The sequence below is a fragment of the Periplaneta americana genome, chromosome 2, assembly GCF_040183065.1.
Source record: "Periplaneta americana isolate PAMFEO1 chromosome 2, P.americana_PAMFEO1_priV1, whole genome shotgun sequence".
NCBI classification, from domain to species: Eukaryota; Metazoa; Arthropoda; class Insecta; order Blattodea; family Blattidae; genus Periplaneta; species Periplaneta americana.
The window spans coordinates 172926374-172950567 of NC_091118.1; the positions used below are offsets into that span (position 1 = coordinate 172926374).

The window sequence follows — 24194 nt, forward strand, 5'->3', positions numbered from 1 at the left end:
TTATTATTAAAAGATGGGAGTTTTCATATACGACAATCAACAATACATAATCTGAAAGGACAAATGAAAATCGTAGATGATAAAATGGCTACTACAAATCAACAGCGGGCACAATGTGTTCTTTGGTATGCTAAATTTGAGAGTGTTAAAAGAGTTCAAAGGGAATTTCGACGTGAGTATGGTGTGCGTAATGTACCTAAATACGATCCCATAATGTTGTGGTATCGAACATATTTTGTGCAAACAGGTTCTGTGTTTAAAAAAAACATGCAGGAGATCGCAGGCGAAACCCAGTACGAGAAATGCTATCTCTTGGCTTGGCCCCCAAAACTCCCCATACCTAACCCCTTCTGACTTCTTCGTGTGGGGTTTTGTTAAAGATATTGTCTATTCTCAGAAACCCAGGAACATTGATGATATGAGAGTCAAAATTACTCAAGCTTTTCAACAAAATATTACCCCTCTTATGTTACAACGCACATGCGCTGAATTGTATCACCGTTATGAGTTGTGCAGGGTGCGCAATGGGGGTCATGTTGAGCTCTGAGGAATCTCCCATCTTTCAGTGTTGTATGCACAAAGTTTCAACAAATAAGTTCAGTAGTAAATGTTTTACGGTATTTTTTATTTTATCCATACCCAAACGGATCACCCTGTAGTATTTCAACAGAACCTAGATAAGCACCTTAATGAAGCTACATAATAACTTAATAAGTTATACATACCGACGCAGAATTTTGGTCCATCTCCAAAGGGAAGGTACGTGAAAGGATGTCTCTTCTTGATGTTTTCTGGGCTGAACCGCTCTGGATCGAATTTCTCGGGATTCGGATAGATGTTAGGATCCATATGCAATCCCATCAATGGGATGTACACTGGAGTGCCCTTCTCCAGGGTCAGATTTGTGCCCGGCAACACGTAGTCTCTCTTCGGCACGCGATCCAACACCGACAGGTTCGGGAATAAACGGAGAGTCTCTGAAATAAAATCATGTCCATCACTGTGAAGTAACAGTTAGCATATATGACCGTGAAATGAGCGGGCCCTGGTTCAAATCCTGGTAGCGACAAGATTTTCTTGAACAAATTGAAGGCGAATTACTGAATACCTTTCAGCATTGGACTTCGAACTCATTTCGCCATCTTAATTACTTCCACTCTTTCATCATCATCTACGTTTCTTTCTCATATTTCGGGCTTGTTCCGATGTAGGCCTACAGCCGGCTGCGGACCGCCACAAAACTTGGCCCCGTGGTATGTGGCTATTAGTTGCTGGTGGTAGTGCTATGTACCGTTGACTCTCCCCTGAGGCTCGTGGACCTGGGATTGAGGAACCATGGTGTTTCCTAAGCGGAAAGGTGAAGGGATTTTATTTGTTATAGAGAAATTAGGAAGCGGCCCGCAGAAAAATCTATAGCGCGGGGAGTCTTAGGGCATGCACACTATTCCATTTTGGGTAGTATCCTTGACCCACCCAAGCGGGTTACGTGCGAGGGCAGGTCCCCGCCCGTGCCTCTCCCTTCAAGGAAGACTAATAGAAATAAATCATTATTTAAAATCGATTACTTTGTATCTCTTTACTTTTTGAGCGGAGGAGGGACCCGATGGTTAGTGCAGCAGCCTCAAATGGGTTTACTGTGCCTTATCATTCCTTTATTAAGCCTTGTTCAGACGGTGCTAGTTTCTGTGATGTATTCCAAGGTGGCTGCGCTGATGGCTGCCCTACGTGCTCACTTGCTGGCTCACGTGTTGGTTACGGTGACGGTAGTTGTTCACACGGAGCTGACTCTTTTCACAGTTCAAATTGGAAAATCATCTCCTGTTTCATCTATCGCCAATACTCATGGTCAAAAAGAAACTAAACCGTGAGTGGAAAACAACTAAAGTCGTAGTAAATGTCGTTAAAAAGTAATTATGACATAAGCGCAGATATATAGCAGAGTTCGTATAGGTCAGCTTCTGTCAGATGCGTTTCCTATTCACTGTGGGCTAAAGCAAGGAGATGCACTATCACCTTTACTTTTTAACTTTGCTCTAGAGTATGCCATTAGGAAAGTTCAGGATAACAGAGAGGGTTTGGAATTGAACGGGTTACATCAGCTGCTTGTCTGTGCGGATGACGTGAATATGTTAGGAAAAAATCCACAAACGATTAGGGAAAACACTGGACTTTTAATGGAAGCAAGTAAAGAGATAGGTTTGGAAGTAAATCCCCAAAAGACTAAGTATATGATTATGTCTCGTGACGAGAATATTGTACGAAGTGGAAATATAAAAATTGGAAATTTATCTTTTGAAGAGGTGGAGAAGTTCAAATATCTGGGAGCAACAGTAAAAATATAAATGACACTCGGGAGGAAACACAGAATAAATATGGGAAATGCCTGTTATTATTCGGTTGAGAAACTCTTATCATCCAGTCTGCTGTCGAAAAATCTGAAAGTTAGAATTTATAAAACAGTTATATTACCGGTTGTTCTACATGTTTGTGAAACTTAAACTCTCACTTTGAGAGAACAGATGTTAAGGGTGTTCGAGAATAAGGTGCTTAGGAAAATATTTGGGGCTAAGAGGGATGAAGTTACAGGAGAATGGAGAAAGTTACACAACACAGAACTGCACGCATTGCATTCTTCACCTGACATAATTAGGAACATTAAATCCAGACGTTTCAGATGGGCAGGGCATGTAGCACGTATGGGCGAATCCAGAAATGCATATAGAGTGTTAGTTGGGAGACCGGAGGGAAAAAGACCTTTAGGGAGGCCGAGACGTAGATGGGAAGATAATATTAAAATGGATTTGAGGGAGGTGGGATATGATGATAGAGACTGGATTAATCTTGCTCAGAATAGGGACCTACGGCGGACTTATGTGATGGCGGCAATGAACCTCCGGGTTCCTTAAAAGCCAGTAAGTAAGTAAGTATGCCATAAGCGCAAAACAGCTAAAGTCCGATATTTAATTGTTGTTTCTTAGAAACTAAAGAATATAGAAAAAACAGGTTTAGTTGGAAAACAACGAACATGGCGACATGGTTCCAGTGGTGATATTATGTGATCATCTTTGGTTTCAGCCTGAAAACTATCACGAAAAACAGCAAGGAACCTATCCTCGAAATCCAGCAAGCCAGCCATCCAAGGAGCCACCAGAGCGCATTACTTCCGGCAAGTGAGCACGCAGACTACCCATCAGCGCAGCCACCTTGGAATCCATCACAGAAACACGCACCGTCTGAACCGGGCTTTAGAGTCGACGGCAGCTTGGAGTTTCTCTAGAGTATGCCATTAGGAAAGTCCAGAAAAACAGAGAGGGTTTGGAATTGAACAGGTTACATCAGCTGCTTATTTATGCGGATGACCTGAATATGTTAGAAGAAAATCCGCAAACGATTAGGAAAACACGGGAATTTTATTTGAAGCAAGTAATGAGGTAGGTTTGGAAGTAAATTCCGAAAAGACGAAGTAAGGTCCCTGAGACAAATAACGCCATGTATATCTTTAACGCCACCCTATTAATTTTTGTTAACGACACCTGAATTCGATAGTGCACTACTGTAGCCTTCATTCGCTTGCCATGTAGTGATGAAATGAATTACTAGCTGTCCGCTGACATTTACGAGTGACATGATATTCCACCATTTTACTGTTTTGTGTTGATAGTGAAAGGCTGTTCTTATATCAAGATAAGAGACAATATTTTATTTTGTGTGTTGAGCAAATAATAACTGTACTAAACTATACATTTTCGTGATCCTTGAACATTTTTCTATGCAGAGAATGTATTTGCTGTCTATAAAATTGAAAAAGTTATAGAAATAGACGTGGCGTTAAAGGTCTACAGATAAATTTTAAGTTATGTTAGTACGGTACTCATTTGTTTAACGATAGTCCTCAGTTTTTAATAGTATTTTCATTGCTTTTATATTCATATTGTTTGAGGTATGTATGTGGTACGTGTGGAAACATAAGGAAAAACACTAACCTTTCAACTTACAAATGTCCAGAATATGCACAGTGATGATATTGATTCAATTGCTTATCAAACTCTATTTATTTACTTATTTATTTATTTATTTACTTACTTACTTACTTACTTACTTACTTACTTACTTACTTACTTACTTACTTACTTACTTACTTACTTACTTACTTACTTATTTATTTATTTATTTATTTTGTTTTACTTGTGGAAAACATTTATATTTAACTAAGGTTAATACTTTTGTGTATATAACTTTCTACTGTGTCTCGCTGTCTCTGTTTTTGAAAGTAAGGAGTTACCGGAAAACACATTTGCCTAATCCATCTGATGTTTCAGCTTTAGATCAAGAATATTTCATTAGTGATTTTGTACGGTCAGGACTGGGGAAAATACTGACATCCAGGTATTTCAAATACAAATACAAAATATTCAAAAAATTGCATTTGAAATACAAATACAAAATACTTTAAAAAACTTAACCAAAATACATTTGTATTTCAAATACTCAAAACATATTTGTATTTCAAATACTCGATACAATATATAGGCCTAAAGAAATAAGAATATTACTGAAAATCTAAAATATTATATTTACATTAAAAGTATTTTTACTTCGAAGTTTTATATAAACACTGTAACTGAACATTCTTGCTTTACCCAGTCAGCAAGAAAATTATGCTACATATGAATAATTACTGCTCCCTTTAAAAAAACAGTATCTCAAGACGTTTATCAGATAAGGATCCCCTTGCTTGTGAATGAATAAATCCTGCAAAACAGAACAGTCTTTCTACAGGTGCAGACGAACACAAACTTGTATTATACTTTCTAAAAGCTTGTTTCATTGTTGGGTAATTCTCTGGAGTGCACAGGGTTGTCCCTTTGCCATTGAAGAATTGTATGAGCTCATACTCAGCAGTAGACAAGTTCTTTTCTTTTTGCTTTTCAAAGTCTGTTGCACTTGAGTTGAAAACATAAAAATTGTTTTCATCGTCTGAACTGACCAAAGGTGTAGCGAGAACTGCTCAGCTGATTTCACGCACATATTCTGTATCCTCTTATTATCATTTGGTGAGGCAGTGACAGGTAGCTATCTCATCTTCAATGATAGTGGAAGCAAGCTGCCAAAGTAGTTCAATTTACTTCTGGGGTCAGATCAAACATCGCTTCAAATCTTGATGAAAGCGAACTTATTAGGATTGGAGTTACTTGGAATAGATGGCGTAGATTACTAGATAACAGAGTATGTAATCTGTTTTTAAGGGAAATTAATTTGGACAAAAGTTGGCCGTAATAGCACGTCTTCTCATTTTGCATTAAATCAAGGACTACGGCAATGGGTTTCAGAACTGGACAGTATTCTTCAAGGTACTGAAACTCAATATCTTTGAAGGTTGGCAATCCCAGTTTTTCACATATACTGTTTATATCATGTTTGAATTGCAATATTTGAGAGACTGAGTCATAAAGACATTTCTATCGAGTTGGGCAAGGAAACTTTAATGAATATTTCAAGATATCTGATATAATTTCTGAGGATTTGGGTTTCCTAGATGCATTCCATAATGCTGAACATTTAGCAAGTGTTGGGTGATGGATTCTTGATGCTGTTGGAGATTTCTTTATGGCATTAAGGAAATCAGTTGTGGCAAGAAAATTAAGTGTGCGGCTAGCATATCTGAAATGGGTAGGCAAATAAGACAAAAGTTCATTCTTCAAATCCAAATCCAAAACTTGTAGGACAAGAAGAAGAAAAAAGTATTTTGAATATTTGAAATACAAAATACATCAATTTTATGTATTTAAATACAAAATACAAAATACTTTCGAAAATTCTTACACATTACAAAATACAAAATATAAATGTATTTCAAATACTGCCCAGCCCTGTGTACAGTAGTGGCAAAAAAACCGGACCGACCCTTGTAGCTATTTCAGAGCCTTGTTCACTTCAGAGCACGGTAGACTGGTAACTAAATCTTTTGTGGTTCGAATCCTGCGTGGGAAGGAAACTTTTTTTTTTTTTTTGTTCCTTATACAAATTTATTCCCAATACTTTTCGATTGCTGGTAAAATTCATGTTCTGAGCATAATAAGTTAATTAAGTACCGGTAGTAAAATATCGCTGCAATCGAAAAGTATTGGGAATAAATTTGAATAAGGAACAAAAAAAAGTTTCCTTCCCAGGCAGGATTCGAACCACGAAAGTCTTAGTTACCAGTCTATCGTGCTCTGGAGTGAACAAGGCTCTGAAATCAGCTACAAGGGTCGGTCCGGTTTTTTGCCACTACTGTACATTTTATTAACAGAAACTCAAATTTAGTTGCTTAGATCAATTTGTGTTGCTTAATAAAAATAATTCATTAATAATTATCAGTGTATAGGTTACTAGAAAACAGGTAGCGTTAATTGGACAAGCTGTTCCTAATAACGCCATATACAAAGTTTTCCTAATTGAGTTGTAATTCTTCTCCAGTACATAATATCACCATTTTCATTGACCTATTTTCTAAAGATAAGATTAAAGTTTCTTTGTCATAATTTTTGTGTTTGTACATAACTCATATCCAGAGCAACAGCGGCTTAAGTGCTAAGGTGGCGTTATTTGGTACGTGTACCTTATATGATTATGTCCAGTGATCCGAACATAGTACGAAATGGAAAGAAATTGTAAATAAACTGGAAATTGAAGAGGTGTACAAATTAAAATATCATGGAGCAACAGTAACAAATATAAATGACACTCGAGAGAGAAAATTAAACGCAGAATAAATTTGGAAAATGCCTGTTATTATTCAGTTGAGAAGATTTTGTCATCTAGTCTGCTTTCAAAAAATCTGAAAGTTAGAATTTATAAAACAGTTAAATTACCGGTTGTTCTGTATAGTTGTGAAACTTGGACTCTCACTTTGAGAGAGGAACAGAGGTGAAGGGTGTTTGAGAACAAGGTGCTTAGAAAATATCTGGGGCTAAGAGGGATGAAATTATAGGAGAATTGAGAAAGTTACACAACGCATAACTGCACGCATTATATTCTTCATCTTACATAATTATGACTATTAAATCCAGACGTTTGAGATGGGCAGGGCATGTAGCACGTATGGACGAATCCAGAAACAGATAAGAGTGTTAGTTGGAAGTCTGAGGGGAAAAGACCTTTGAAGAGGCCGAAACGTAGATGGGAGGATAATATTAAAATGGATTTGAGGGAGGTGGGATATGATGATAGGGACTGGATTAATCTTGCCCTATGGCGGGCTTATGTGAGGGCGGCAATGAACCTCCGAGTTCTCTAAAAGCCGTAAGTAAGTAAGTAAACCTATTCTTTCATTGTAAAAATGAAAACCAACTCGCTTCATTTCGATGAAATGGTAGTCATTATTTCTTCTTTGGAAATTGAGTAAACTTGCTAAAGGTCTACTTAAGGATACCTCCAGTCATATTAATTAATTAGTTTTCTTTAATTTATATATTAGCATTCTGTCTGAACTTTATTAATCTTTGTCCTACATTTAAAAATGTTAGGAAAATAATGCAAAGAACGATTGTATTATTTTGTTGTTTAAAATTAAACCAAGCCTTAGAAGTACCTGAGATCACCATCTGGAGGTACTCCATTTTGTTGAGAGCTTCGTATGTGAGCTTCCCTTTTTCGCTTTCCAGAACTTCATGGATTTCCGCCCGAGCTTTCTCCTGAACTTCTGGGTGCATTGCCAGGTGGTACAGTATAAATGAGCCATTCGTAGCAATAGCCTCGAAACCTGCTGTGAAGAAAATCGCAGCCTGGGCGACTAAATTATCTCCTTCAAACTCTGCAAACAAATCCAACAAGAAAAGTGTTTTTGAAGATGGACATGTTGCGTTGTGATCTACAAGGATATTATGATGAATGGCATACTGGCATTCAAAGGTATCTGAGCCCTACTAATTGATAATGCTCGATAATTTGTTGGTGAAAGTGAAGCTTCAATGAGTTTATGGCGAAGATACTAGTCAGTGTCAAGGTCCATCGATAAGTCAGCTGTTCGACAGCGACCGTAGAGACCTTGGTCAGTGTTGCTAATCGTATATAAATATACTCAATTATATAATTTAATTTTTCATCCCGCTCTACTGATTGTAAAACAACACTGGGTTTAGCTGGAAACAGTTGATATTGTCAATTATGAGAATAATGTATGCTTATTCCACATAATCGTTTTCCCTGACACTTTTTAACCGCCCAATAATGGTGTCACCTATTGAGAACTAGCGGAACTCTTTCAATGTTCGTCAATTTTGTATATCTTTGGTTCTGACTTATCCCATGGTTGGAAAGTTCGCTTACACGATCATAAAACCGTAGGGCAGATATCTTTGAAAGTCAATGTACTATACAGTGTGTCCAAAACAAGTGTTACAGAATTTGACGGTAAGTTTATTTACAAAGTAAACAAAATTGTAATAAACATAGGTAGTTAGGGACTTTTGATGTGAATACTTATTTGTTCGAAGTACAATTGATAAGAAAGAAAATAAGAAAATGTAATATGTTTCAGCGTAACACGAAGTTCAAGAAATCTCCGCTAAATGCTGTACATTCCAAAGTATGAGCTTCCTGCCATCTATAGAGTGTAACGAATCTACTTGCAGGTGAATAAACGAGAGAGTTATCTAATTAAGAACTAGCGATATCTTCACATAATGCTAATACTGTCAAGTTAGTTATGACTAGGGATCGGAAGTTAAGGCACTAAAAATGGTGTTTTCGGCTCCTAAAAAGGCACTAAAAATCGTATTTTAGGCTCCAAAAAAATACACTAAAAATTGTATTCCACGCACCTAAAAGGCACTAAAAATAAAAAATTAGAGAAAATTAACCACTGAAAATTTATTCCACACACAATAATTAATTTGGGCTATTTTCTTTTACTCGATGTTTTAATTTGATGCCAGTATTCGCTTTTTTGTTCATTATGTATACACAGCAAATTAACATAAAATTGCATGACCTCTTAAAATATTAGATAAGTGGTATTTGTCTTACAGAATGTTTAATTTAGTGTGCACTTATTCGTCTCCATGTTCATAATTTGAATGACAGTACACAACAAGCAACTTTTCAAGATCAAAACACTCGCTCTTGTGACGTCTATTGGACAAAATCTGTTTATATGCCCAAAAGGATCTCTCAACATGCACTGAAGTGACTGGAACGTGCTTATACAGTACCATCCTGGCTACATTAAACCCCTCAGGAAGCTCACCACCGGTCCCACTTAGAACTTTATACACAGAATTACTGGGAAGGAATACTCACTGAATAATTTCTGATCAACTGTGTCGTTATCTGCGTTGACTTTCTCCGCTTCTAAGCCATTCTTCTCTTCGTCAACGCGTCCTTTGTTCTTCAGCTGGATCAACAATTGCAGGAAGTCATCTCGTTGGATGTTTTTCTCTTCTCTTTGATTGACTGTGTCCCAAAACGCTTTCCTCAAGAAGTCTGATGTTTCAGTCGAGAAAAATTTCATATTCATGAACTTAGATGCTTCAGGAAGCACAAACATTGACATAAACTCGAAACTTCTGAAAACAGATGTTTCAATAATCTTCCGACCAAATTGCCTGAATTCCGCATTAGGGTCGGAAAGGGAGTTACTCTCTATACCGAACGCACATGAAGTTATGACGTCAGTGCCATATTTTCCCATCAACTCTCTGACTTCTATTGGTTTATCAAGATGAGAGGTTTTCTCTAAATAATCTGTAACATGGTTACTGCATATTTCTATCAGAGAGCAAACTTGCTTCATGCGGAAAGTTGTGAACGCTGGGTTTAGTTTCGATCTCAAGTACTTCCACGCAGGTCCTTTTAGCATGAACAGGTTGCTTGTGCCCAGTGGATCAGTTCCTTTGCTTGAATAAACGTGACGGTCGTAAAAGACATTGAATTCCTTTACCAAAACCAGCTTGATGAGATCTGGATCCCTCAGGAGCAAACTTGGCCTAGCAACAAGTAAACGAAGAAAATACAATGAGTCTTCCAAGTCACTGCTGTGAATTTTTCTACAATTATACCATGTTCAAAATGAAATAACATTTATGAAGTTTCGGAACTCCCTATTCATGTAATGCTAAACTCTACCCATTTTTTTCAACTTCTGTCAAACATAGAATATTAAAATTTGTACAATATATATTGTTATGCTTTATTCAAGCTTCTAAATTTTAACACAGAGATTTCCTCTTACGTCCAATATTTTAAAAGGAAAAATAAAACCATTATCATGAATAATATTATAAACTGAATAATTCTCTTTTTAATGTAGCGTATTTAAAACCAATTTTAGTCCACTTCATTTATTACAGAAGAAAATAATTAAAACATGTCTTCATAAAGCTATTGATTTTCCATCTCAAAAATTGTTTTTAGATTTAAGGTTCATAAATTAGACACATTTACAGTATTACATTGTATTAATAAAATTCATACACAAAAATCGAAATAACTTTGAATTGTATTCTCATAGTTATGAAACAAAAGGTATGAATTCTTTAACATTGTCTGAATAAAAATGCAACACTGCTAAAATATTTAATCATACTACTAATTTAGGCCCAAGAATATAGATAACAAATTTATATTTAAATATCCTAATATTGTCAATTCTAATAGTTCTAGCATTAAATTTAAAAAGTCTTGTATGGATTTTATAAATAATGAAAAATTGTAAATTTAAATTTATATATTCTTATGGGTAGCTCAGTTGGTAGAGCAGCTGGCTACGGACTGGAAGGTCCGGGGTTCGATCCCAGATGGTGACGGGATTTTTTCTCGTTGCCAAACTTTCAGAACGGCCCCGAGGTTCACTCAGCCTCCTATAAAATTGAGTACCGGGTTTTTCCCGGGGGTAAAAGGCGGTCAGAGCGTGGTGCCAACTACACCACCTCATTCCAGTGCCGAGGTCATGGAAAGCATGGGGCTCTACCTCCATGCCCCCCAAGTGCCTTCATGGCATGTTACGGGGATACCTTTACCTTTTACCTTTACCGTTATATATTCTTATTGTACAGTATTAGACATAAAACAAATTGTATTATATACTTCTTAATTTAAAATCAGGAATCCGCCCATGAGCACGAGTTCTACTCATTCAAGGGTGAGCTAAAATTGTATCTGTGTATACTATATTTTATGTTACAAGTATTAGCAAAATAAAATAACAATAGTGTAAAAAAAATGTGCAGTGGCTAAGGGGTAAAGCTTTAAGATCCTCAAGAAATCTATTTTTTTTTTTTTTCAATTTTCTTTCCTTTAAGCACAAATTATTTCTACAAATTTAGTATAAATATGTTCATCAATACCTGCTATAGTTTTCGAATAACGCTGCAACGTCGGTTTTACCTGACAGTGGAGAGTTTATTGCTAATTTCCGGCAAATTACATTTTCAAGATCCGTTTCTCTGATAACTCAAAAACTATCTAACATATATGTGTACTTATTGAATTTGTTTAGTGTGTTTGTGCATGTTCCAGCTACAATATTATACATAATCACTTCAGTTTCTTCAACATTTCTTTCGGTAAAAAATAATACACTTTACAAAATTATCCAAAATAGGTTTATTGATTTTAATACTAAGATGAAGAATATTGTTTATTAACAAATGTATTTGAAAGAGCATGTAAACATGAGATCCAGCAAAAAAAAAAAAAATAATAATAATAATAAGAAGAAGAAGAAAAAATGGAACAAAGTTAAATAATAGCTGAGTTATAGGTAAAACTCTGCATCCTTTCGCGGTAAGCAGCATTCACTTTGAATTTTAAAATGTATAAATAAATTATTTTATACTACAAAACATTTTTCTTAAGTAGAAGAAGCACACTGTCTTGCATTTATAAATTGTAATTTTTCTAAACATTATAAAAGAGAAAAAAAAAAGAATATTTAAAAAATTTTACTGCAGTAATTGTATGTGCCCACTTCATTTTAAAAAGTAACAATTTCAGTACGGAAAAGTTAATGTTAAAATTTACAAAAAATGCTGTTAAAACATCTGATTACGATATGATTCAGTAAGTTCAAATCAGAGCAACGACCTACACTTTTTAATGAGGCTCCTGAAGATGTCATTGCTAGATGACAATATTTTCCAGGTGTCATGGTGTGCACACAAGAAGCACAAAAAAAACAAAGAAGCAGCAGTTGCAAGAAAGTTCACCTCTGCAGGAGTCGAGCGTTCCGTTGTGTGATTTTTATGGGATAAAGGTTTGGTAAAAAAAGGGCATTCGTGAAGAAATACTTTCCATGTATATTGAGCATTAACTATCATGTCAAGCTTTTTACAATTAAGTGCAGAAGTTCTCTGAAGGATGGACAAGTATCGAATACCGAGTAGGTCGGCCAATGGATGAACAATTTTGCAAATTAATTAAATATCTACTCAAAATAATTTATAAATGAAGTGAAATATATCAATTTTGGGACTATGAATAATGTCTTTTTTTGTGCAAAATAGAAAACGAAAGTGTATCTTCTTTTCATGCACAATAAGTAACTTTAAATAAATAAATTAGAATGAACACCTGCAGTGATTTTTAGGGCCGCCCGTCGCTACGGAAAGTTAATAGTAATATGCGTTACAAGAGCGGTATGTTGAAGTTTTCATGTTCGAGGAAAAGTTTGAAAAAGCGAAACGTAGTTGAGCTTTTTTAATTTCCGAGAATTTAAAGAAAACATACCGCTCGTGTATCGTACATTATTTTGTGCGAAGATCGTTTATTACATACCTGAAAGAGGAATTTCTAATTAGTTGCAATGAAATCTCAATCTTGGTTTCTGTTCAATGACGGCAAATTTGTAAAACAAAAATATCTATCTTCAACATTGTTGCTTTAAAATGTTTTCTGTGTTTATTATACTCCAGCTAGCCGTGATATACGTGTCTTGCCCCCCCCCCCCAGTCCATAAATGCGAACGTAAAACAAACGGTAAGGTTATGTAATGATTTATTTTTCATTTTAATATTTTAACAATATTATTTATATAACATATTGCAATAATAACATCGGCATCTGGAACCTTGTTGATTTTTTCACGGCTTCCTTAATGTTACTTGTATCAGGAATGCAATAAGTTTCGTGGAGTAGTAGACTTTACTTAATTTTTGCAAATATTTAAAAACAATAATTAACAGTGCAATTTAGGTGAAATTGCAGTGGTAAGTTTCCAATTTATAAGTCTCTAAAAATAATATGTTAGAAGCCTAAAGCAGTAAAATCAATATGTCACTTATTCATTCATTCATTTATTTTATTCCATAGATCTTACATGAGCAATGAAGCTTTAAGATGTCAACATTTTACAATATTACAATTACAATTTTTACAAATTTTTATAGTTTTACAATTTAGTAATTTTTTACAATTTTTACAATTTTGTACAATTTTTTTTTAAGCGGTAAGAAGAGGGGAATTGTTGTGTGTGTTAGGTTGGGAATACTGAATGTGGAATTTTAGACTTACCGCGGATTGGTTTTGTGCGGAAACCAAGCAAATACGCACGATCTCGCACAAAAGTAATAATTGTTGATTTATCATGAGAATTAGCCACAAGTTTACATTAACTAAGTTTGCACATAATTAATCAACCTAAAATGTAATTAACGTGTGTAATTAAGTTAATGTCCAGCCATATTCTTAAACGTAAACTCAAACCAGACAGCTACATTTTTTACGGAGGAAAAAGGTATGGTATGTCATAACAGGACTAGCAATGAGTAATGCTCAAGGGTTAAGGCAGGCGTGTCCAAAGCAATAGGTAACGCCGAAACATATTCCAAGTGAGCCCCAACTGCGTCAGCACTTTGTACCCATACTTTATGAAGAAAAAGTGAAGAAGATTAGGGAAAGCATAATGGGGCATAAAATATGGGTATCTATAGACGAAACTACTGACTGTACTGGCAGATCTGTGGCGAATGTGATTGTAAGAATTTTGTCTCTGAAAGGGCTGGAAAGAAATTGCTATTAACATGCGAGACTCTACAAAATGTAAACCACGCAACAATTGAAGAACTTTTCCATAAATGTATGTTTATTTTATGACCTCAAGGTATTCAGTACAAGGATGTTCTCCTGTTTGTGACCGATGCTGCTCCATATGTCATTAAAGCAGCCGGTACGCTCAAACCGTTGTACACAAATATGATTCATGTTACGTGTCTCGCGCACGGACTACATAGGGTAGCGGAAGTTATTATGGCTTCATTTCCCACTGTAGACAAGTTCATTGCTATTGTTAAAAAATATTTTAAAAGTCTCCTTCCAGAGTAAGGAAATTCCGAGAAATGGCACCTCAAATCCCTTTGCCCCCTCAGTCAATACTTACAAGATGGTGTACTTGGATACAAGGTGCCTTTTACTATGCAGCAAACTATAGTGAGAATAATTACTGCATTAAAAAGTGAAAAGGCATCGAAATTGCACGCTCATTAATTCCAAACCAACTATGGGAGAATCTTCAATTCATTAAAAACAATTTTGGAAACTTTCCAAAAGCGATTGCGCAACTTGAACGTCCTGGTATGCAACTATCTGAAAGCATGAACATTGTTGAAAAAGTGTCGGACTCAATTAATCAGGCAACATCCGGTCCAGCTACTGAATGGCTTAAAACAAAACTACGCACTATTCTTAAAAAAAAATAGTGGTTTTCAGCGCTCAGTGACATATGCAACAGGATAATGAAACCCAATGAAGTATCAGACAATAGGCTTCTTATGTACTAGTGTCATGCGCCAATAATATCATGTGATATTGAACGTAGTTCTTCGCAATATCACAACGTTTTAAGGGAAGACTCCACTGAAAATCATGAAATTTTTTTCCAAATTTTTTTAGCTATTTCACTTACTCAGAATTTATATTTTCAAACCCCAAATGGATTCAGCTCAATTCTGATTACAAATACTCGTATGTTTACACTTTTTCAATTAAGGCTGGAAGGGGGCGTGGAATTTAAAGAGCTGTCAAAATTGTTTTTCATCGAAGAATTCTTTTTTAAAATTTCTGATTACAAATCTAGTAACATTTTGTTGGCTCCCTGAAGTTACTAGATGAATGTACGGAGGAGAATATTAATTTACATATATATTCATTTTATTTTCAAATCTATTTTTCTGTGTTCATTTTTGTTGATTCAATACCAACTTTCTTATGCCAAATATTAATCAATCTGGATGAAAGTTTTACTGCAAGTATTTATGAGGTAGCTGCATGTTTCTGTGCATTTATTTCGTGAGAAATGCTGCTAGTTTATTTTATTAATATTTTCCTTAATGCTGTTAGTTTATTTTATTAATGTTTTTCTTAATGCTGCTAGTTTATTTTATTAATATTTTTCTTAATGCTGCATTAAGAAAAATATTAATAAAATAAACTAGCAGCATTTCTCACAAAATAAATGCATAGAAACATGCAGCTACCTCATAATTACATGCAGTAAAAATTTCATCCAGATTGATTGATATTTGGCATAAGAAAGTTGGTGTTGAATCAACAAAAATGAACACAGAAAAATAGTTTTGAAAATAAAGTGAATATTTATGTAAATTAATATTCTCCTCCGCTACATTCATCTAGTAACTTCAGGGAGCCAACAAAAAGTTACTAGATTTGTAATCAGAAATTTTAAAAAAGAATTCTTCGATGAAAAACAATTTTGACAGCTCTTTAAATTCCACGCCCTCTTCCAGCCTTAATTTAAAAAGTGTAAACATACGAGCATTTGTAATCAGAATTGAGCTGAATCCATTTGGGGTATGAAAATATAAATTCTGAATAAGTGAAATAGCTGAAAAAAATTGGAAAAATTTTCATGATTTTCAGTGGAGTCTTCCCTTAAGTGACACGCGCAGAAAGTTCAAGTTCAGCAACTTACGAATGTACATTGTTCCTCACTGCAACGCCCACGGTGAAAATGGACAGAACGACTGAACATGCAATGTAAGTTTATACATAATTCGAATGAACATTCTGTACCTTTGTTTTGTCACGCAGGTAGGCCTTGGCGAAACTCAGGTTGTTGCGCCTTTAGATTATAAAGTCAGTAGTTGCTCTACTTTTATTTCAGGTTGGATGTACTCTACGAACATGCAGTGAGAACATGTTTGTCTATCTCTTTCTCTGCTGCATCACCTGGGTTCCACCTACTATATAGACTATTTACCCGCAACTTGAGTCTTTTGGTAGCAGGAATACTGAGCTTACTGATTTGTAACGAATAAGTTACTGTCTTTAAAGAATACAATATTCGCAGGCATTATGAAATCAAACATTTTTTAAAATGTTCACAATTTACGGGGAAGTTACGGGGTGATAAATTTGAAGCAATGAAGCGTGGACTATCATCTTAAGGGGACACTCAACTATATTTTGGAACTTCTTTCCTATTTGACCAATCTTTTTCAAATTTGGAGAAAATGTTTAATATAGACATAGAAAGTAACATGCAAAATCTCAGTTCATTAGATCCAATGCTTTTCAAAATAAAAAATATTTCAATGTTTAATCAATCATTAATTGAAATATCACTTTTAATTATCATTTTTTATTTTTTGGCTTTGTGCATTTGACTGTGACTTCTTAATGAATAGGGGAAGAATTCTGCATATTGATTTAGTTCTGTCACGTAAATTAGTGTAGAAATTTAATTTTTCATTTCTATGACACTTTTTCTCCAATTTTTAAGTTGAGTGTCCACTTAAAAGAATATTTTCAAGAAACAGAGATCAGACAATGAAGCAGCAACAGTGGCTAGTTTCACATGAACTGGCAAAAAAGGCAAAATCTTTTAGTGATGGTGAACTTATTAAATCGTGAATGACAATGGCGATTTGTCTTGAGAAAGTAGACTTATTTAAAAACATTAGTCTTCAGTACATACAGATGCTCGTAGACTGGAAGATATTGCCAAAAACATAACTTTCCAGTTGAATGAAAAAAGAAAACAGTTTGAATGTGTAGGTTTTAGGTCAATGAAACACAAAGTTTGAATACTAACGTTATTTATGAGCTTTGTTTATTAGATTTAATTTAAACTTACGTGACTTGGCCCGCGATTCTTTCTCGGATGGTTAATGCGGCCGTCGCTATGAAAAGTTTGGCAACCCCTGTATTAGAGTACTTTATTTCTTCTAATCTTTATATTACTTTCTTCCGTTTTTATGACCTCCCTACTATCTTTTTCTTTATTTGCCAACATTTCAAATTGCAAATTCTTTACGATACTATAAAACATGCTTTACGATCATCATTTCTTTACTGCATAGATAGTCAAATGAAAATGGCGACTTCGTTCAAACGTTTTGGTGAAGCTAACATTAGTGAAATAGAATTTTAGTGAGTTAATTAATATTTGATGTATTAGATACTTCATTTCTTCTAATCTTTGTAGGGTAAGCATTTGTAATTTCGTGATAATTTCGTGAAAATTAATTTAAAATGCAAATGTGTAAATATATCCTTATTCCGATTTTTCATCTAAAAGACGGTAATTTGCTGTACAAACCTGGACACATAAAAGATTGGACACGTTCTTGAACAAGTGCCAAAAACCACTTTTACAACTTAAGCTGAACGGTTGGTTATTTCGTGACAACCTTGGTAATTTCGTGATATTACATTGATAATTTCGTGAGAGGTAGAAGAATTTTGTAAAAATTCATTAAAGTCAAATGAAATTCTCATTTATTGTTACAAGACTTCAAACATAGTAATTCCGTCTAATATTCATAGTAAGAAAACATAGAAATACATATCAACACATAATAAGAATGAAATCAAAGTAAACATTGAAATTGAAAAGGCATCTTCTTTGCCCTGAAAGAGTGAACACTTTTATTACGGACTATACTATAGCCTATATTACTAGGGTAACTCCAAAAGTAATGCATAACATTTGTTTAAAAATTATATTTTTATCCTACAACTTTGCTATTTTCACAAAATGTAGATACATCCTTTAGGAACAAAATGCCACTTTTCCACATAATCCCCGTCCCTTTCAACTGCCTTACGTAACCTAGGAACGAGGGCCTGCAGACCAGCACGGTAAAAATCTGGACCAACACGTCTGAGCCACCCTTTAGCAGCGTGCACAAGGGAGTTATCTTCTAACCTCGTTCCGCGAAGGGATCCTTCAGTTTACGAAAGAGATGATAATCGCACGGTGCCAGTTCAGGACTGTAAGGCGGATGTTTCAGTGTTGTCTAACCGAATTTTCTGATCTGGTCTGTAGTCTTGTGACTGACATATGGCTGTGCGTTGTCGTGCAATAGCAGAACATCCTGCTTCTCCCGATGTCGTCGAACACAACTCAGTCGAGCTTGAAGTTTCTTGAGAGTTGCCACATACGCGTCAGAATTAACGGTGGTTCCGTGTGGCATGATGTCCATAAGCAAGAGTCCTTCTGAATCGAAAAACACAGCAGCCATATCTTTTCCTGCCGAAGGTGCACTTTTGAATTTCTATTTCTTTGGTGAATTTATATGATGCCTCTCCATTGTCTCCGGTCCAAAAGTGGAGCCATGTTTCATCTTCTGTCACATTTCTTGCAAGTAAGTCATCTAGCACTTATCATTGATACTTAGTATGATAACAAATCAAATAGAAGGTACATTGAACCCATTGCATCCCCCTTTTCTTTTTTGTTATCACATTTTATCTTCAGATTTCTAAAATTCGTATTGTAATACAATTTTTAAAATAGTATAAAATATAACGCTTAATGCTCAACAAAATTTCGCCACAAACAGCTAAGATTTCTATCAGTAAAGCTAAGCCTATATGGCTATATGGCTATATGTATCTAAAATTCCAAAAATATTTCCTAAAATTTCATTAAGATATAATAAATCTTTGTACCAAATATCATACGCTTACCTTTAGTAATAAGCCTTTAATATAATTACAAACATCCACAAAATTTGTACGCCTGAGAAGTCGACGCTAACTTGCTCTATCCAAACATAAAAGCTCACTGAAGCAGCTACAATAGTCGCACAAAGCATAGCTGTATGTTTCTGGAAACCGGACAGCATATGCAATCCCTTGGTGGAAATTTTAATCTCGTAACACCATTGGTTATTTCACGAAAGAGCAAAGAAAAAGTATCACGAAATAACCACTGCCACGAAATTACCAATGTTTACCCTATACTTTCTTCTAATCGTGTAATAGTCAATTAAATCCCACTCGAGTTTTGATTTTCTCTAGATAAATCAAAACCTCTAGTGAGATTACTATTGACAAACATTCTACAAATCAAGTAACCATACGGATATCTAACAGTTCGGCTCAAGTTTTAACATAATGATGATAATTATGATTATATGATTTAAAGTTTGACATTAATGTAAGACTTACAAAATACAGGTCATTAAACATTACCTGCCAAATGCATAAAATCCAATATACGGCTTGCCTTTGCCGAGGTTATACATATGTTGGAAATGCTGGCCGACGGCAGTCTGTTGAAGAATTATCTCCTTGAAGTTGCCGAAAATATTCGTAGGCTGTATGAAAGGAAACCCTCTCTTCTTCCAGTAACTGAACTTGTACTTAAAGTAAAGATATATCAACAGCAGAAGGCCAAATATCACCAACAAAAGATCCGTTGACATTGAATTAGTGACAATTGTCATGTTTAAACAATGGCGTGAAGTTCCACAGAATCTGAAATTGAATCAAACAATGTCTAGGTTAGTAGAATGGTGGAAATGTTGTACACCTAGAAATTATCATGTAACTCAGCAGGGCACACACATACCGGGTGGTGAATCAAGATACGAACCGTAGGGAAGTATTTTGTAGGATAATTCTATATCAATCCGTCTATTCTATTAAAAGTATCTAGATAATGTAAAGAACCTAGAAAATATATGATTATAACTACCAAATTTGCACTTGTTTGTTGCTGTTGTATTTTATTTAATGACGCTTTCGACTCTAGGATATTTAACGTTGAAATTCAACGTGGGCGAAAAATGGCGAAAAATTCTATCTGTAGCTCTCTAATAAGGACAGGGTTCTTTTATGTGCAATAAATCTATGATGTGGACTCCACAACCCGGAAGACGTCATTAGGATTTTATCAATCTTTAAGATCCATTCAATTCAGTACAATTTATTTTGGCCATTAAACATACAGTTTTACGCTTCGTCAGAATACATTGAAAAACATAGGTATAATACATTTGAGAAAACACTAATAAAAGAAACAGTAAAATTTAAACAATACAATGAAAACATTAAATAATTTCAAACTTTTAAATTAAAAAAACAGCTCACCCTTAATGTATTAATTGTAACTAATTGCAATTAAGTGTATTTATTAAAAAAACAATTGCATACAAGTTTGTGTTGAAAAACTCACCAACAAAATAAAAAGGATTATTTAATCTATTGATTGGTAATTTATAATATTGACTGGGGAGCTTATTATATAATTTCATCCCCATAATTGAAAAGTTTGTGTTGATCTTGTATAATCTACAATATGGAATATTAATTTGTTCACTATTTCTAATTTCATGATCATGTATATTGGCTACTAATGAGTAATTATCTATATTTTGTTGAGTGTAAAGTACTAGATCGTATAATACAAATTTATGATTGTTAAAATCTGTGATTGTCTGAAAAGTGGCCGACAATGTTTCAGATAGTTTGATTTACATAAAATTCTAATGGCTTTCTTTTTGCAAAATCAGGACACTTCCAATTTTGGTTCCATTTTCCCAGAAAATTAGGGCATATTGGATTATCGACTGAAAGAAAGAAAAGTAGGCACATCTTAAATAATCTTGAGAAACGCAAATCGTTAATTTCTTTAACAAATATAAAACTTTTGATAGCTTTGTGTATATGTATTCAATATGGTTATCCCATGTTAAACTGGAGTCTATAAAAAGTCCTAGAAATGTTGTATAGTTGAGTCTGTTGTCCTTATTTATTAGATAATTTAGGCTGAAAGTTATGTTGATAGTTTTTTCTTAATTAAGCAAGAAACCATTAGATTCAAACCATAAAGCCATATGTGATAGTGTCTCGCTGTTGAGAGCATGTAATTGATTTAGAGCAGAGCAAGAACATAGGAAAGTAGTGTCGTCTGCATACATAATTGTTATTGCTTTAATTAATTCTGGAAGGTCATTTATTCCTATTAAGAATAATAGAGGATAATTATTGAGCCTAGTGCAATCCCATAATGCGTAGTGGTGAGACTTGACCAATTTTCACCTATAGCAACTAATTGCCTTCTGCCATGAAGATAGGTTCTAAAAATATTTATTGTAGTCCCTCGAATACCATAAAATTCTAATTTTGATAAAATTAAATTATGATCAACACAATCGAACGCTTTATTAAGATCACAGAATGTAGCATTAACTAGTGACCTATTTTCAGAATTTCTTAAAATTTCCGTTATTAAAAGCTTAATTGCATCATTTGTTGATTTACTTTTCCTAAAGCCAAATTGGTCAGTATTAAAAAGATTTCAGTTTTCAAAATAATCATAAATTTGGTTGAAAATTACATATTCAAATACCTTAGATAACGTAGGAATGATAGATATTGGTCTGTAACTACTTGGACTTGTTCTATTATCTTTTTTATATTATATTGACATTACTTCCGAAATTTTTAGTTGATCGGGAAATATGCTTTGTTGTAGGCAAATATTGACCATACGTGTTAGAGGAATATACAATGATATCGCCAATGTATGCATTTCTTTGATATATAATTGGAAAGAATGCTCATCATACAAGAAAGAATAGCAGTCGTTTCAGCTCGACTACGTGGAATGACCTACGAACAGGTCCGGCAAGATTTCGAGAGAAGATTCAGGAAACCGGGGCCTAGCAGGCAAGCTATCAGAGATCTGGTAAACAAATTCCAACGAACTGGCAATTTTGCAGATGAGGAGCGTTCGGGGAGACCGGCTACAACACCACAAACAGTGCAAGCCATATAGGATGCCATCACACGGAGTCCCACATCTTCTACCAGGAGACTGAGGAGGGAGCTTGATGTTTCACAAAGCACTGTATGGCGTACCTTACGCTATACGCCATATCACATCCAGATAATACACAAGCTTGACCTGAGGATTTTTCAGCTCGACAAGCAATGTGTTTTGACTTGTTAGATGTAGTCGAGAATGAAAACCTGATGAACAATGTGCTGTTCAGTGATGAAGGGCCGTTTATGTTCGCAGAGCGAACAATTACAGGGAATACCTACCTTGACATGCTACAACACTTCTTGGTACCCCAGCTGGAACTGGATGGAATAACAGACACCGTTGTTTTCCAGCAAAATGGCGCACCATCCCATTTTGCCTTAATTGTAAGAGAATACCTCAATGAACACTTGACAAATCGTTTTTTAAATAACCATCCTTCAGTATATCTTGATGGATAACGATTGACGAAGCCCGATAACAGGGGAAACAACAAGATATATTGCCTTACTTGATAGACATGAGCGAGAGGCGAGGGATTTGTTTAAATTAAATAATGTTCATACCCGAGCTCTTATCTGTTGTGTTTCACAAACAAAGCATAGAATGAAATCATCATCAGCAACAATAAACATTCCTAATTATGTGTTGCAAGATCTCTCCGTCTTGTCCATGTTAATTTATTCTCTAATAATAACATTGATATGCTGCCTAGCAGTTCTCAGAACTTGAGGTGATACTATTACGAAAATGGATCACGAATACACCACACAGCTCGTAGAAACACGAAGCGACCAAGAATTCTTAAAAAAGATAACGTACTTCTGAGTGATATAATTGATTTAGTTTTAAAATATTTAAAAGTTCTTGTAAAACATATTTAAGTAAAAAAACTCCAAGATTTATGTGTTTATAATAGATTTCCTGAAAATATGTATCTACATAATTTTTTGTGAAAATATGTGTTTTTATGTGAAATAAAATTCGGGTTTTAAACTTGAAACTTCATGTTCGGAATTTGTAACTTTGTTAATTGTGTTTTATCATACGCAAAAAGAATATTTAATTACATAGGAGTCCGCTCCTTACCAATTACATGCGAACCACACATTGACACACTTATTTCACACTTACTCGATTAGGTAACCTAGTCGTTGCAGAGCTAAGTAAAAACAGATCCGTTCGTCGCAACGGTCAACGCTCTCGACCGGGATCGAACCAGCATTACGGCCAGCGTGTTAACCGCGAGACCACTGGTGGAGACTTTCATTTGTGATGCATTCTAAAATCCATCTCGGTTAACCTGATACGGAAACAAAACAACTTCCACCCCCTCCTTGCAGCCTCTTCGTGTCTCCAGCGTGAGCATTGCTGTACCTTTTACCGCGTTCTACCCCCCTTGCTTCGCCATAATTCACTTACTTTTAAAAAGTACAGATTTTGAACTGCAATCATAATATGAATATAGATCAGGCCTGCACAAGGTTTGCGCTCTCCGAGCCGGCTCACAGCTCACAGAGGAATGCAGGTATTAGCTGCGCTCTATATAAAGGTGGACTGGAAGAAGGGGTGATCTCGTACAAAATGTACACAAGGTGTTCATGAAATGAATTCCCGTTCAGTGTTTACAAAACTATCTTGCACTATTATTAATTAATAAAGAAATATTTATTTTACAGAAATAATAGAAATTCTATAGCTACTTAAATGTACAATAACATTTTGTTATATTTTTTATTTATCAGTACATCAAAATGAGGTTTTATGCTGTTGGTAGCTGAAAGGAACAGTAGCCTACTGATCGTAATGAAACATCAGTTACAGATGTTCGATGTCTTTCTTTATTACAGTTGATTAATTATAGAAAACAGTTGCTCACAAATATAAATGTTGAGCCAAGCATAGCAATCATTTTCACAGCCAGCCTGTGTAGTCGTGGATATTATTGCTAATGTTTAGTCTTGTAAAACTCAACCAGGCTAGTAGTATTATTCAAACGATCTTTAGCCCTTAGGTCACATTGAAGATCAATAAGTTCGAGCTGTAAATCGTTAAATGTTAAATGTTATGTTCCGTCTTTTAGATTCCTCCATACTGTACTGTAGCACTAGGTAAGCAACGTGAAACAGTTACTGAGAATAGGCCTACACACTGCACTCCACTAGATAGCTGAGTGGTCGTTTCCCTCTCCTCTGCCTAT

General features: G+C 35.0%; 1 protein-coding gene across 4 annotated transcripts in view; it reads right to left on the reverse strand.

The window, feature by feature from the left end:
- The window catches only part of LOC138694826 (cytochrome P450 6k1-like), a 51624-nt gene that overhangs the window by 5827 nt on the left and 21603 nt on the right, over window positions 1-24194 (reverse strand). For all 4 annotated transcript variants that reach the window (XM_069818932.1, XM_069818933.1, XM_069818935.1 and 1 more), the window contains exons 2-5: window positions 19417-19701; window positions 9283-9968; window positions 7574-7795; window positions 726-977 (exon numbers count right to left, since the gene is read on the reverse strand). In XM_069818932.1, coding sequence (XP_069675033.1) covers window positions 726-977; window positions 7574-7795; window positions 9283-9968; window positions 19417-19670 — 1414 coding nt within the window. In that variant the 5' untranslated portion in view covers window positions 19671-19701. The remainder of the gene's footprint in view (window positions 1-725; window positions 978-7573; window positions 7796-9282; window positions 9969-19416; window positions 19702-24194) is intronic.